Source organism: Oncorhynchus mykiss, chromosome 12, assembly GCF_013265735.2.
Source record: "Oncorhynchus mykiss isolate Arlee chromosome 12, USDA_OmykA_1.1, whole genome shotgun sequence".
In the NCBI taxonomy this organism is placed as follows: domain Eukaryota; kingdom Metazoa; phylum Chordata; class Actinopteri; order Salmoniformes; family Salmonidae; genus Oncorhynchus; species Oncorhynchus mykiss.
Window position 1 is genome coordinate 25,837,955 of NC_048576.1, and position 16,354 is coordinate 25,854,308.

Consider the following 16,354-nt stretch of genomic DNA (forward strand, 5'->3'; position numbering starts at 1 on the left):
ACGCAAAACTCAAAGCGCGAACCACTGCTTTTAATCAGGGAAAGGCGACCGGAAACATGACCGAATACAAACAGTGTAGCTATTCCCTCCGCAAGGCAATCAAACAAGCTAAGTGTCAGTATAGAGACAAAGTAGTCGCAATTCAAAGGCTCAGACACGATAGGTATGTGGCAGCGTCTACAGCCAATCACGGACTTGTCACAGGTCTGCTCATAGCCTGTGGCAAAAATGAGGGGACACAAACAACAATCAAAACGGTTCTTTATTGTAAACCAAAACTATTAACTTTAAACAAAGAAGAAGGAATGAGGTGTGAAAGTATCATAATGTAAGGTGTATGTAAAGTGCAAGGATGTGTGAATCTGTGTGTGTGAATGACTGAGTGAAAACTATGCAAAACTACAAAGGAACAAACAAAACAGGATCATACCTGGAGGAGCAGAGAGAGAGAGACAAGAGTGATTAGTGAAGCCATTTAAATACCCTGAGCCCAGGTGACTCCAATCACTAACGACCCTCCTCTGCCTGCAGGAGGAACCGCCCCTGCACTGCAGAGGAGGGGACGTGACAGACTACAAAAATAAAACCAACCCTGTCGCGGACCCCGATGTCTTGCTCCCAGACAAACTAAACTTCTTTGCTCGCCTTGATGACAATACAGTGCCACCAACACAGCCCGCTATCAAAACCTGCGGGCTCTTCCTCACCGCAGCCAACATGAGTAAAACATTTAAACTTGTTAACCCTCGCAAAGCTGCCGGTCCAGATGGCATCCCTAGCCACGTCCTTGGAGCATGCACAGACCAGCTGGCTGGTGAGTTTACAGACATATTCAATCAATCCCTATCCCAGTCTGCTGTTCCCACATGCTTCAAGAGGGCCACAATTGTTCTTCTTCCCAAGAAAGCTAAGGTAACTGAGCTAAATGACTATTGCCCCGTAGCACTCACTTCTGTCATCATGAAGTGCTTTGAGAGATTAATCAAGGATCATATCACCTCCACCCTACCTGACACCCTAGACCCACTCCAATTTGCTTACCGCCCCAATAGGGCCACACAACGCAATCACACTGCCCTAACCCATCTGGACAAGAGGAATACCTATGTAAGAATGCTGTTCATCGACTACAGCTCAGCATTTAACACCATAGTACCCTCCAAACTCGTCATTAAGCTTGAGACCCTGGGTCTCGACCCCGCCATGTGCAACTGGGTCCTGGACTTTCTGATGGGACGCCCCCAGGTGGTGAGGGCAGGAAACATCTCCACCCCGCTGATCCTCAATACTGGGGCTCCACAAGGGTGCGCTCTCAGCCCTTTCCTGTACTCCCTGTTCACCCATGACTGCGGGCCATGCACACCTCCAACTCAATCATCAAGGAAGGAGGAGGTGATGGCCCTCGGAGTGTGGTGTCAGAAAAATAATCTCACACTCAACGTCAACAAAACAAAGGAGATGATTGTGGACAGCAGATGGAGCACGTCCCCTATCCACATCGATGGGACAGTGGTGGAGAAGGTGGAAAGTTTTAAGTTCCTCAGCGTACACATCACGGACAAACAAATGGTCCACCCACACATAGCGTGGTGAAGGCACAACAGCGCCTCTTCAACCTCAGGAGGCTGAAGAAATTTGGCTTGTCACTAAAAACATTCACAAACTTTTACAGATGCACAATCAAGAGCATCCTGTCGGGCTGTATCACCGCCTGGTATGGCAACTTCTCCGCCCACAACCGCAAGGCTCTCCAGAGGGTAGTGAGGTCTGCACAACGCATCACCGGGGGCAAACTACCTGCCCTCCAGGACACTTACACCACCCGATGTCACAGGAAGGCAAAAAAAGATCATCAAGGACAACAACCACCCGAGCCACTGCCTGTTCACCCCACTATCATCCAGAAGGCGATGCATCAGGTGCATCAAAGCAGGGACCGAGAGACTGAAAAACAGCGTCTATCTCAAGGCCATCAGACTGTTAAACAGCCAACATACTTACTCAAATCTCTAGCCACTTTAATAATTAAAAATTGAATGTAATAAATGTATCACTAGTCACTTTAAGCAATGCCACTTTATATAATGGTTACATGCCCTACATTACTCATCTCATATGTATATACTGTCCTCTATACCATCTACTGCAGCTTGCCTATGCCGTTCGGCCATCGCTCATCCATATATTTATATGTACATATTCTTATTCATTCCTTTACACTTGTGTGTAAAAGGTAGTCGTTGTTGTGAAATTGTTAGATATTACTGCATTGTCGGAACTAGAAGCACAAGCATTTCGCTACACTCGCATTAACATCTGCTAACCATGTGTATGTGACCAATACAATTTTATTTTGATCTGTAGTGAAGTTTGGATGATGCCTTCCCCCCTGAATTGACTATCAAATGTGAGCAGAATGTAGGTTCTAGTTGTTAAATACTCCTCAGAAAACAAACTAGATAATCCCTATGTACAGTGCCTTGCGAAAGTATTCGGCCCCCTTGAACTTTGCGACCTTTTGCCACATTTCAGGCTTCAAACAAAGATATACAACTGTATTTTTTTGTGAAGAATAAACAACAAGTGGGACACAATCATGAAGTGGAACGACATTTATTGGATATTTCAAACTTTTTTAACAAATCAAAAACTGAAGAATTGGGCGTGCAAAATTATTCAGCCCCCTTAAGTTAATACTTTGTAGCGCCACCTTTTGCTGCGATTACAGCTGTAAGTCGCTTGGGGTATGTCTCTATCAGTTTTGCACATCGAGAGACTGACATTTTTTCCCATTCCTCCTTGCAAAACAGCTCGAGCTCAGTGAGGTTGGATGGAGAGCATTTGTGAACAGCAGTTTTCAGTTCTTTCCACAGATTCTCGATTGGATTCAGGTCTGGACTTTGACTTGGCCATTCTAACATCTGGATATGTTTATTTTTGAACCATTCCATTGTAGATTTTGCTTTATGTTTTGGATCATTGTCTTGTTGGAAGACAAATCTCCGTCCCAGTCTCAGGTCTTTTGCAGACTCCATCAGGTTTTCTTCCAGAATGGTCCTGTATTTGGCTCCATCCATCTTCCCATCAATTTTAACCATCTTCCCTGTCCCTGCTGAAGAAAAGCAGGCCCAAACCATGATGCTGCCACCACCATGTTTGACAGTGGGGATGGTGTGTTCAGCTGTGTTGCTTTTACGCCAAACATAACGTTTTGCATTGTTGCCAAAAAGTTCAATTTTGGTTTCATCTGACCAGAGCACCTTCTTCCACATGTTTGGTGTGTCTCCCAGGTGGCTTGTGGCAAACTTTAAACAACACTTTTTATGGATATCTTTAAGAAATGTCTTTCTTCTTGCCACTCTTCCTTAAAGGCCAGATTTGTGCAATATACGACTGATTGTTGTCCTATGGACAGAGTCTCCCACCTCAGCTGTAGATCTCTGCAGTTCATCCAGAGTGATCATGGGCCTCTTGGCTGCATCTCTGATCAGTCTTCTCCTTGTATGAGCTGAAAGTTTAGAGGGACGGCCAGGTCTTGGTAGATTTGCAGTGGTCTGATACTCCTTCCATTTCAATATTATCGCTTGCACAGTGCTCCTTGGGATGTTTAAAGCTTGGGAAATCTTTTTGTATCCAAATCCGGCTTTAAACTTCTTCACAACAGTATCTCGGACCTGCCTGGTGTGTTCCTTGTTCTTCATGATGCTCTCTGCGCTTTTAACGGACCTCTGAGACTATCACAGTGCAGGTGCATTTATATGGAGACTTGATTACACACAGGTGGATTGTATTTATCATCATTAGTCATTTAGGTCAACATTGGATCATTCAGAGAACCTCACTGAACTTCTGGAGAGAGTTTGCTGCACTGAAAGTAAAGGGGCTGAATAATTTTGCACGCCCAATTTTTCAGTTTTTGATTTGTTAAAAAAGTTTGAAATATCCAATAAATGTCGTTCCACTTCATGATTGTGTCCCACTTGTTGTTGATTCTTCACAAAAAAATACAGTTTTATATCTTTATGTTTGAAGCCTGAAATGTGGCAAAAGGTCGCAAAGTTCAAGGGGGCCGAATACTTTCGCAAGGCACTGTATTATTCAGTGTTTGTAATGGATTAGCTGTGGATTTAATACTCCTAAAGGTGTACGCTGTATCCTGAACTTCCGTTCCCCCTCTTATGTATGTTTTCTTTCAGAATGGACACAAGTTTAGGAGCATCACTGAGACAGTGACAACAGCAGTCATTCATTTTCACACTAATCATTAATTTGGCTTTTTGATTTGTTTAATTGAGGATGACAAAGTCAATACTTGACACAGTATGATAATCAAGGACATTGCCTAACTAGACAATTCAATATGTCCAGCATTCACTTCTGTACCAATAATGTACAATTACATAAAGTGTACCATATGTTGAAATCAATATATTTGTAGGGGTTTATGATTTGCCAATACGGTAATGTGGCAAACCACAAGAGTACAAAATAAATACAATTCTGAAATACTAAAAAATATATATTTTTCCATGCAGTCCTGCTTCAATATCAGGACTTGTGCCCTCCATGGGGGTGACATTGAAAGTATCCATAGTGCAAGAAGGCTTATATGCCATTAGTGTGTTCCATTGGAATTGTAAAAAAAACTTAAGGATGACACTTCGAAGAGACATCAAGTTTGCTTACTTTTATAAAAAAATGAATGGAACTGGACATGCAGTCAGTTATTTATCCATTGGCACAGCTGATGGATCTCTAACACCGTCTCAAAGTGTTCTGTGGAAGACTAGATTCTAGTGCTATAATTCAGTCCACAGATGTTGGTTTGTCACAGAGTAGCTTGGATGGCTTCATTCCGTAGCACTTTGTACGTGAGCCAATAGAAAACATTGAAGCAAAGGAAAGTCAGAGGGAACACAGCCCTGGATATAGTGTCAATCCTTTTTGCCCGATCTACAAACCGCCTGCGGATGTCATACAGTGGAAACCCAGGAGGTAAGGCCTGAAAGATTGGGGCGTCCATCTCTGGTGGTGCATCTTCTGCTGCTCCATAACTATGGAGAAAATAGGCCTGACTCTGCTCTGCCAGTTCCTGCTCCTAGGAAAGAACACAAGGAAAAGGGTCATATGTCTGTCACCCTCAACCTGAAACATTTTCTCCACATTTATTGCCGTATTATAATTATTCAAGTGTGGCAAAGTAAAAAAGGACTTGGATTTTGTGATGAACACATTTCACATGAGAGAGATTAAACAGATAGCGATGACAACCGTATCACTGTGAGATCTACCATTTTGTTTTTCTAAGTGAACAAACAGTGGACTATCCCCCTTAAACTAGACTCCAGTCAATGTGAGAAAAGTAGGAGTTTTTACCCTGGCACAGACACTGCACTGCTGAGGGCCAGACAAGGTCCCCTGGCAGGTGTTGTTGCCTGGCACGTTGTTACCTTTCACTTTGCTGCTCTCACCAGTTCCACTTCCCTGCTGATAGAGCCAGAGCAACATGGAGGTTTAGCAGGCATACGGGAATACTGTGATTCAATCTAAACAACAAGCAGTGACACATTACTGATGACATTCAAGTATGTTAACAGATTCTGAGAAATACCAACTGAATGTGTAAAGGTTTCAAAATAAGATGAGACTTAGGTAAAACAGTAGACTACCTGGTCCCTAGAACTGATCTAGATGGAGGTGTCAGGGAAAAGTATTGGGAATTTTCATAATATAGTGGAAGGCTAACTGGAGCTACAGACAAACTACTACCACAAGTCAGTTCAATAATTCCAGATAATTATTTTTTTGATCACTCTTTTGGGTTACTTGTTTATGTTGAGGTCCAAAGTGAAACGGAAAGCCAAGTTGTTGAGTAGAGCAATAATGGCTAGAAGAAGGAAGAAAATGACTTAAATTTAGAACAGATCTGTGGATCTCCCAGCATGATACAACAGCCAGCTGAACTGTGTTGCTGCTGCATAACAGGGCATAGAGGGAATAGCAGGTGACAGCAGCCTGAGGGAGTGGGCTGCACAGGGTCTCATACTCACAGTTCTCTGCCGCTGTTGTTCTTTGATCTTTTTCCTCAGTCTGAAGAACTCTTTGTGCTGTCGTGAGACAAAGTTTACTGCTGCATACTCCAGCAGTGCAGCAAACACAAAAAGAAGACACACAGCCATCCAGATATCAATGGCCTTCACATAAGACACCTAGAAACAGATGAATACGTGTTAGAACTTCAACATGCAGGTAAACAACTGAAATAACCTGTGATGGTTAGGTATTAAGTAGAAAACTGGTAACTAGCATTTTCTGAATTAAATCATCTTTTGAAATCAATTTTGATTGAATGTATGTAGCTTGTCCAGCTAGAACACCTGAGCAAAATAAAATATCTAACATTTCCTCTCTTACCTTAGGCAAGGATGCCCTGGACCCAGAGCTTTGTGTTGTCATGGTGAGCACTGTGGTGATACCAAGGCCCACTCTAGCTGGGGCTGCATCCATGTTGATCCAGAAGGAGACCCAGGAGAGGATGACGGTTAGCAGGCTGGGGATGTACATCTGGATCAGGTAGTAACCCATCTGTCTCTCCAGGTGGAACTTTACCTCGATGCAGGCGAATTTACCTGCCAGCAGATGCCAGATGGTTACAGATGAAGACATTGTCATTAAGCAAACTGTGGCAATAACATTCCATTGAGAGTCCAGAATCTACCTGTGTTGTAGTGTTTGGTGCAGTAGCCCAAGTCTTTCTCCTCCTTTAACACAAACTGAGGAAGCATCAGGTCATCAGCCACCTGCACAGGGCCAATGTCCAGCCACTGGAAACACAGGTCATTCATGGTGTAGCCAACTAGAGCACAGAGGAGAAGGGACAACACGGGTTTCTTTTATTCATGATCTAGCCTGCTACAGAGGGAGAGGCAAGTTTATTTATAAAGTTGTCAACATCAAAAGCCTGTCTAGTCAAGTGTAGAGAATGGGGGAAAAGAGGCACCAGGAAGTGAAACTAGCCGAGTGCAAAGAATGGATAAAAAAATAGGTAATAGAAAACTCACAGCTTTCCAGCTGCATAGAGCATGTCTGAATGTCCATAGGGAAGTTCATCAGATCCATAGGGCAGGACAGGATCAGAGTTAACCTGGCTCACAGAACCAGAAGCACATAGTGAGAGGGTGAATAGAAGACAGGTATGGGGAGCTTTGTACACTAATATTACTTGTGGCCTCAAATTGAGTGTTGATAATTATTGTTACTGATCACATGTTATAAATAACACAATTGTACTCTTATATATCATTATGAGGAGACACTACTGTTTTAGAGACACCGGTCACCTGATACTGTAGAGGACATTCCCATTTTGGAATATCCGCAGCAGTTTGTTGTCTGTGGTGACTTCGTGAAAGTTTGCCCCTTTTTCATTGGCAAAGAAAAGGTCAGGTTTCCAGATGGAGTCCAACATGGAAGGATCCAGGTCCAGAGAGTCATCAGGGTACTCTTTATAGGCCAGTCGTGGGTCATTCCATTGTTGCCGTAGAAACACATTAAGCCGATAGTCCTATGGTAGTTATAGTAGAAAAGAGACAGTCTATTAAAGTGAGCGAACAGCCGCTGTTTGGAGGAAAGGTGGATGAGAAGAAAAAGCCCTCACCATAGTGGTTTCTGTGATGGACCCAAAGCTGTTGATGAACAGGTTGATGGTGACATTCACAGGAGGACCTGAAAAATAGTCCATGAGACACAGCTACTCATCTATACTGGATTATAATTTAATGTGTTTCACTATACTATTTTCTGAAACAGACCATTTCTTCATTGCTTAACCTGTACTGTAAAATGCATTACTCATACAGTACATGTTCATTCATCATTCATACATATTTATTCATATTTCAAGGAAAATATCTGTGGCAGAGCATCTGTGGCAAATAAAAACCGATCTGAAAACATTGTCAGGTCTATTTAATGACGGGATAATATTGTATTCCAGACCACAATGGAATAAGAACTATTTTACTGTATATACTGAACAAAAATATAAACGCAACATGTAAAGTGTTGGCCCCATGTTTCATGAGCTGAAATAAAATATCCCAGACATTTTCCATAAGCACAAAAAGCTTATTTTTCTCAAATTTTGTGCACAAATTTGTTTACATCCCTGTTAGTGAGCATTTCTCATTTGCCAAGATAACTCATCCACATGACAGGTGTGGCATATCAAGAACCTGGGGATAATAAAAGGCCACCTGTGGCGGACTGCACTAGCATCGAATAGTCCCCGCGATATGTAACTTTTCAGGGAAGTCAGGAACCAATACACGCAGTCAGTCAGGAAAGCAAATGCTAGCTTTTTCAAACAGAAATTTGCATCCTGTAGCTCTAACTCCAAAAAGTCCATGGAGAATAAGAGCACCTCCTCCCAGCTGCCCACTGCACTGAGGCCAGGTAACACTGTCAACAACAATAAATCGATAATACGATAATCGAGAATTTCAATAAGCAATTCCCTACGTCTGGCCATGCTTTCCTCCTGGCTACCACAACCCCGGCCAACAGCTCCCCCCCTCCCGCAGTTACTTGCCCAAGCCTCCCCAGCTTCTCCTTCAGCCAAATCCAGACAGTAGACATTCTGAAAGAGCTGCAAAACCTGGACCAGTACAAATCAGCTGGGCTAGACAATCTGGACCCTCTCTTTCTAAAAGTATCCTCCGCCATTGTTGCAACCCCTATTACCAATCTGTTCAACCTCTCATTTGTACCGTCCGAGATCCCTAAAGATTGGAAAGCTGCCGCGGTCATCCCCCTCTTCAAAGGAGGTGACACTCTAGACCAAAACTGTTATAGACCTATATCCATCCTGCCCTGCCTTTCTAAAGTCTTCGAAAGCAAAATTAATAAACAGATCACTGACCATTTCGAATCGCACCGTACCTTCTCCGCTGTGCAATCCAGTTTTCGAGCTGGTCATGGGTGCACCTCAGCCACGCTCAAGGTACTAAAAGAAATCATAACCGCGATCGATAAAAGACAGTACTGTGCAGCTGTCTTCATCGACCTGGCCGGGGCATTCGACTCTGTCAATCACCGTATTCTTATCGGCAGACTCAACAGCCTTGGTTTCTCAAATGACTGCCTCGCCTGGTTCACCAACTACTTCTACAGCGTTAAGTGTGTCAAATCGGAGGGCCTGTTGTCCGTACCTCTGGCATTCTCTATGGGGGTACCACAGGGTTCAATTCTTGGGCCGACTCTTTTCTCTGTATATATCAACAATGTTGCTCTTGCGGGTGATTCCCTGATCCACCTCTACGCAGACGACACCATTCTGTATACATCTAGCCCTTCTTTGGACACTGTGTTAACTAACCTCCAAACAAGCTTCAATGCCATACAATAGTCCTTCAGTGGCCTCCAACTGCTCTTAAACGCTAGTAAAACCAAATGCATGCTTTTCAACCGTTCGCTGCCCGCACCCGCCCGCCCGACTAGCGTCACTACTCTGGACGGTTCCGACTTAGAATATGTGGACAACTACAAATAACTAGGTGTCTGGCTAGACTGTAAACTCTCCTTCCAGACTCATATTAAACATCTCCAATCCTAAATTAAATCTAGAATCGAGCTTCCTATTTTGCAACAAAGCCTCCTTCACTGACGCCACCCTCGTAAAACTTACTATCCTACCGATCCTCGACTTCTCAGAAAACTGGATGCAGTGCCATCCATCTATCACAGTGCCATCCGTTTTGTCACCAAAGCCCCTTATACCACCCACCACTGCGACCTGTACGCTCTAGTCGGCTGGCCCTCGCTACATATTCGTCGCCAGACCCACTGGCTCCAGGTCATCTATAAGTCTATGCTAGGTAAAGCAACACCTAATTTGGCCGCCTTTCCTTCCAGTTCTCTGCTGCCAATGACTGGAACGAATTGCAAAACTCGCTGTAGCTGGAGATTTATATTTCCCTAACTAACTTTAAACATCAGCTAGCTGAGCAGCTGACCGATCGCTGCAGCTGTACATAGCACATCTGTAAATAGCCCACCCAATCTACCTACCTCATCCCCATATTGTTTTTATTTACTTTTCTGCTCTTTTGCACACCAGTATTTCTACTTGCACATCACCATCTGCTCATCTATCACTCCATTGTTAATTTGCTAAATTGTAATTACTTCGCTACTATGGCCTATTTATTGCCTTACCTCCTCACGCCATTTGCACACACTGTATATAGACTTTCTTTTTTTCTCTATTGTGTTATTGACTGTATGCTTGTTTATTTCATGTGTAACTCTGTGTTGTTGTTAGTGTCGCACTGCGTTGCTTTATCTTGGCCAGGTCGCAGTTGTAAATGAGAACTTGTTCTCAACTTGCTTACCTGGTTAAATTAAGGTGAAATAAAAAATATCTAAAATGTTCAGTTTTGTCACACAACCCAATGCCACAGATCTCAAGTTTTAAGGAATTGTGCAATTGGCATGCTGACTGTTGGAATGTCCACCAGAGTTGTTGCCAGAGAATTGAATGTTCATTTCTCTACCATAAGCTGCCTCCAATGTCATTTTAGAGAATTTGGCAGTACGTTCAACTGGCCTCACAACTGCAGACCACGTGTAACTATGCCAGCCCAGGACCTCTACATCCAGCTTGTTCACCTGCAGGATCGTCTGAGACCAGCCACTCAGACAGCTGATGAAACTGAGGAGTATTTCTGTCGTTAATAAAGCCCTTTTGTGGGGGGAAAAACTCATTCTGATTGGCTGGGCCTGGCTCCCCAGTGGGTGGGCCTGGCTCCCAAGTGAATGGGCCTATGCCCTCCCAGGCCCACCTATGGCTGTGCCCCTGCCCAGTCATGTGAAATCCATCGATTAGGGGCTAATTAATTAATTAATTTCAATTGACTGAATTCCTTATATGAATTGTAACTATAAAATTGTTGTGTTTATATTTTTGTTCAGTATAATAATAATACATTTGTATAAAGCTTTTCATTAGAGTTATTTTTGATACTGTATACTGTATATATACAATAAAAACAACATGCATTTAGAATCAAGGCAGATGAAACAGCAATAGTGTGCTGGGTGCTAAATACATTTTAGATTGGGACTATGAAAAATTCAGTCTTTAATTAAGGTTTTAAGGCCCGTTTTAAAAGTTCAGAGTGATGGTGCAACTCTCAGATGGCCAGGGAGAGCATTCAATAGGCGAGGGGCAAGGAACCAGAAGGGTCGGTCCCCCATAGTTCGGAGACGTGTCTTGAGGACTTGAAGCAGTAGGGAGTGGCTGGAGCAGAGAATGCAAGGTGGCTCGCTGATTGAGATGAGGTCGCTTTTAAATACAAGCATGACCATTTTGAAGTCAATCCTGTAGTTGACCGGTAGTCAGTGGAGTTGGACCAGGATCGGGGTGATATGGTCTGACTTCTTGGTCCTGGTCAGGACCCTGGGCAGCACTGTTCTGGATTAGTTGGATCCCCTGTAGTGATTTGGCTAGGAAGCCCCCAAACAGCGCATTGCCGTAGTCATTCTGAGAGAAGAAGGCGTGGATGAATTTCTATGCATCTGTCTGGGAGAGTGATGGTATAACCTATTGGAAGAGGTCAGAGGAGAACCAGTTCAGAGCTGTTCCAGAGACAGCAGTGTGTTCTCTGAGATGCCACAGGAGCATGATGTGGTGTACAGAGTCAAAAGCAGCACTGAGATCTAAGAGGAGGAGGATGCTAGGAGATCCAGAATCAGCAGCCATCAGCAGGTCATTGGTAACTTTAATCAGAGCTGTTCAAGTTGCTGTGCAAGGGCCAGAAGTCAGATTGGAAAAACTTTTACAACTGATTAGAGGACAGATGAGATTGAAGTTGGTTTGCAACCACTTTCTCCAGTACTTTTGATAGGAAGGGGAGGTTGGAGATGGGCCTGTAGTTGGATAGGATGTGCTGGTCAAGGTTGGGTTTCTTCAGTAACGGGGTGACTGCAGCTGTTTTGAAGTTTGGTGGTACTGTACCTCTCCAGTCAGCAGGGACTTGTTGATCAGGGTGATGAGAAACATAAGCAGGCTTGATGAGCAGGTTTTGAGTAGGGATGTAGGGAGAAGGTGGTGGCCTTTCATTTTAGAGATGATTGACTGCACAGCGGTGGATGTGTTTACACAGTTTATAATGTGGCAAGCTGTCTTGTATTAGATTGTGCAATCACAAACAGACAGGATAAAATGGTTGTCGTTTCCAATATGCTCCCATTAGTACATTGCATCTCTCAACTACTGACGTCATAAATATTTAATAATCTAATTTCCTAAGAGGGTATAATTTATTGATTCTACTTTAATTAAATGTGTGTATTTATAGACAATCAGCATGGAGTTACTTTGCATTGCATTCACTGGCATATTTCAGTGATGTGCAGCAAGTATAAAATATATATGATGAGATTTGACCCTTGAGAAATAAAGAGGAACTATGTCAGAGGGAATCTGCTGGCTTCGCTGGCTGTGGAGAAACAGACTGAACTCTGGGGCTCTATTCATTCTGATCCCGAGATAACATTTTAAGGTAATTTCCGATTGAGCTGACATGCAGCATATACTGTGAATGCAGTCTCCACTAAAGCGGGAATATTGCCTTTACATTTCAATCACACTTTAAGGCTGAACTTCTGCGATGCGGATTTAATAGAGCCCAAGGTCTGTGGGTTAACATACACGCAAAATGACACTTTTCTAACCAAAAACAAATGCTCTGAGTAATTCCGGCTTTAAGTATCAAAATAAATCATTAAAATATGAAAGTGGAAATCTTTCAGATTTATATCCAATTGTATCTTAAATATATTATTTAAAGCTACTGTACTACAGCCACCTGTTTAGGCTTTACTGTACTGTATCATAATGTGTATGACTGTATATGTATTGTTTTATAATCTACAATGTACTGCATTATACCTTTGAAGTTGGGTCTAATGCGGGCGTCATATCCAGATGTCCTTCCCATGAGTTTATCCAGAAAGTCAGATGGGGATGGGGCCTTCCCTACCCTGCTAGGTAGCTTCATCTCCTTACAGGACCCAGGCCTGCCAGAGGGGAGGAAGAGGAGCAAACTGTGAGAGGAATGTCAGGAGTAGTATTATCTGGAAATGATGGGCAACTACAGTTTCAGACGGTCATAATAAATGGATGTGATAGAACAAGTGAGATGCTGCAAAAACATATTTCTTTGAAAATATAAGGTGGGAATAAGAAAGGTAGGGACGATATATGCTTTTTGTAATTACTATTTCTTTGTAATCAGCCACAAGCAGTAAAGTAGTGACTATTTTTTGTAATAAAATTGGAATATTCATGTATTACAATTAAGAGATGGTATTTGAATTGGTATTTTATATTGATTTTAGTACACACACTGGTCATGTAGCTTTCTCCTTTATGTAGACTGCGTATATCTAATCCCTGGACAAAATCATCTCTCCACTGTGTCTTTCCCAACATTCCAAATCACCTTGCTCCCTCTATCAGCGGTTTTCTTTCATAGATGATCCTACTTTAAGCGTAGGACTTCTACGGTCTAGTCCCAATGCATTAGACTAACAGCAGAATCGTATACATTTGTTAAGCTAAATGTAGAGTTGTTTATGAATAAATATTTAATACAGGGTAAAAGTCTGCAAAATTTGGAGGAATAACTACGTCATACACCTTTTAGTATACAGTCCAAATAAATATCCTACAGTTATTGGTAATTATTTTACAAAATGCAATGTAAAACATGATTAGCTCATCAAAATCTATTTAATATCTATTATACATGTATTATTTTTAGGCACATTTAAAAAATATAATATCTTGTAGAACATATGAACCTTTCAAGGTGAAAAAAATGATTTTATTTCTCTGTGATTTTCATATAATTGGGAAAACATTGTACATTCCCCATGGAACAACTTCTCACTTCAAAAGTAGCAGATCTCTATTTCTTCAGTTTGCACAAATGCACATTGAAACAACATTTTAATTTTTCTTAGTCTCCTTTTAGTTTTACTCATACAACCACAGGCTATAATAAAACAATAAGTACTTACTAAGCCAAAAGGCAAGACAATTATGTATCTTACCTGCATTGTAGAAAGCAGACCGAGGAGACCCATACCATCCACAGGACTAGTGAAATCATTCTCTGCTAACAGCTCTATGTATAAAATACAAATGGATGAAGAAATGTTTCGAGGCATATAACTCAGTGAAGAGTCTGTGAATCTAGGCTGAGAAACATGGTGTTGCTCCTCTACCCAGACAAATCCATATCGAGCCCCCTGAGCCTCCGGCTCTCTGCAGGTGTAACATCCAAGATGATGCTGGTCTATAATTCAAGGTCTGGGGAAGTTTTGCCATGTGATTTTTTTGTGTTGAAGACCCACAAGCTTTATGTCTTTTCCATAGCCAAATGCATGCTCCAGGAATTACAGCAGGAATATTTAAAGAGACGGCAGCATTTGAGACCTCTTTTTTATAAATTTTTTAGTCAGTGAGTCTTTAAAGTTCCAATATTTTGAGACTTAATCTTATGATGGCTTTAGACTTTCATAAACAGTTTGGATCCACAGTCAAGGCATTTTCTATTAAATAAATACCTTTTTTCACCTAAAAAGAAAAACACAGTAACAGAGAACATGGACATACATTCCCCAAATATATATTCACTGAACAAAATTTAAACGCAACATGTAGTGTTGGTCCCATGTTTCATGAGCTGAAAAAATAAATCCCAGAAATGTTCCATATGCGCATATTTCTCTCAAATGTTGTGCACAAATTTGTTTATATCCCTGTTAGTGAGCATTTCTCCTTTGCCAAGATAATCCATCGACCTTGATAGGTGTGGCATATCAAGAAGCTGATTAAACAGCATGGCCATTACATAGGTGTACCTTGTGCTGGGGGACAATAAATTGCCACTTTAAGATGTGCAGTTTTTCCACACAACACAATGCCACAGATCTTAAGTTAAGGGAGCGTGTAATTGGCATGCTGACTGAAGGAATGTCAACAAGAGCTGTTGCTAGAGAATTGAATGTTAATTTCTCTACCATAAGCCCCCTCCAACGTCATTTTAGAGAATTTGGCAATACGTACAAACGGCCTCACAACCGCAGACCACATGGGGGGTATTTCTGAGGAGTATTTGTGTCTGTAATAAAACCCTTTTATGGGGAAACACTCCTTCTGATTGGCTGTGCCTGGCTCCCCAGTGGGTGGGCCTATGCCCTCCAAGGTCCACCAATGGCTGCATCCCTGCCCAGTCATGTGAAATCCATAGATTAGGGCCTAATTTATTTCTTATTTATGTATTAAATAAACATTAATTGGTAAAAGGATTTTGAAATATTCAAGAATGAAGAGGGGCACTCAAGGCAGTTAAGCAGACAAATTAAAGAATAAAGGGCACAACATTGTTATCAAAAGGAAAGTACTTTCAAAGTGTACAATACAAAAGGGAAAGACATTTTGTATATTTCTTTCTCATGAGAAGTTCTCGACTAGTTAATTAAACTATCCCTCGAAGGGATACGTTTTCTGTTCACAGGTTAATTACTTGTCTCTTTCAACACCTAGATAAATTAATCACACCTTTGGAGGAACTCAGTAGTAACAGTCAGACATAAAGCGGCAATACATTTCACACATTACTTTTAATAATTACGCCTATGGCAGACTATCTTAGCAAAAGCGATGCTAGCTGTACCTCACACGTGTTAAGACAGTTCCTTCACATCTGTAAAAACTTTCCCGCCTTCCCACAGGGAGGTGTTTAAGAGCCAGTGTCAGCAGATTGGGAGAGAAAAAAATGTCTTTAAAATCATGCAAGTTTTCTGCATGTAAAAACAGTTCCAGTTCCATAGTGGTTAAGTAGGCCAGCTTTAATTTTAATGTGGCAGCCTTCTGTAGAGTATAAAGTTATACTGCAGACCTACTTTCCCAGTGAGTGGTTCTGTATGCTGTAGCCCACAGGTCAGGCGCCCTTGGAGCAGGACTGCCTGTTCCCATCCACTCTGAGGAGAGCCATGGCACTAACCTGAGAGCTCCCAGGACAGGAACAGTCTGTGGGAGCAGTGCAGGCAGGTGAGCAGTGACTGTTGGGAATGGATCTTTTGTTCAACAAAACAGTCTCAACATGGTAAGCCACTGCATAAGAGACTCCATATTTGAGCTTGTATGATTTAATTACCAACATTTAAACAATGTGAAACCATGTTATAATACAAGTTCTCTTGGAAATGTATCAAGGGACTTTAGTGCTTACAGTCCATATCAGAACCAGTTCTCATAACGGAGTGATAACATCTTAGGAAA

General features: G+C 42.1%; 1 protein-coding gene across 1 annotated transcript; it reads right to left on the minus strand.

The window, feature by feature from the left end:
* Nucleotides 1–4,137: 4,137 nt before the first annotated feature.
* LOC110536828 (glycine receptor subunit alpha-2) lies at nt 4,138–16,329 on the minus strand. Its single transcript, XM_036939498.1, has 11 exons — nt 16,305–16,329; nt 14,635–14,644; nt 12,953–13,080; nt 7,658–7,725; nt 7,341–7,564; nt 7,062–7,144; nt 6,719–6,856; nt 6,415–6,629; nt 5,973–6,209; nt 5,377–5,487; nt 4,138–5,098 (listed from the first exon to the last, which is right to left on the minus strand). Exons 1-11 carry the CDS (start codon nt 16,327–16,329, stop codon nt 4,829–4,831), a joined length of 1,509 nt encoding a protein of 502 aa, XP_036795393.1. The 3' UTR covers nt 4,138–4,828.
* Between the last annotated feature and the right edge of the window lie 25 nt (nt 16,330–16,354).

Bases quoted from the DNA above. Each gene is read 5' to 3' on its own strand.
- LOC110536828 (XM_036939498.1), bottom strand. From the start codon at position 16,329: ATGAGAACTGGTTCTGATATGGACT. The intron at 7,726-12,952 runs GTATAATGCAGT...ACTATTTTTCAG, and splicing joins CATTAGACCCAACTTCAAAG to GTCCTCCTGTGAATGTCACC. The intron at 6,630-6,718 runs GTAGATTCTGGA...ATCTGCTGGCAG, and splicing joins CACCAAACACTACAACACAG to GTAAATTCGCCTGCATCGAG.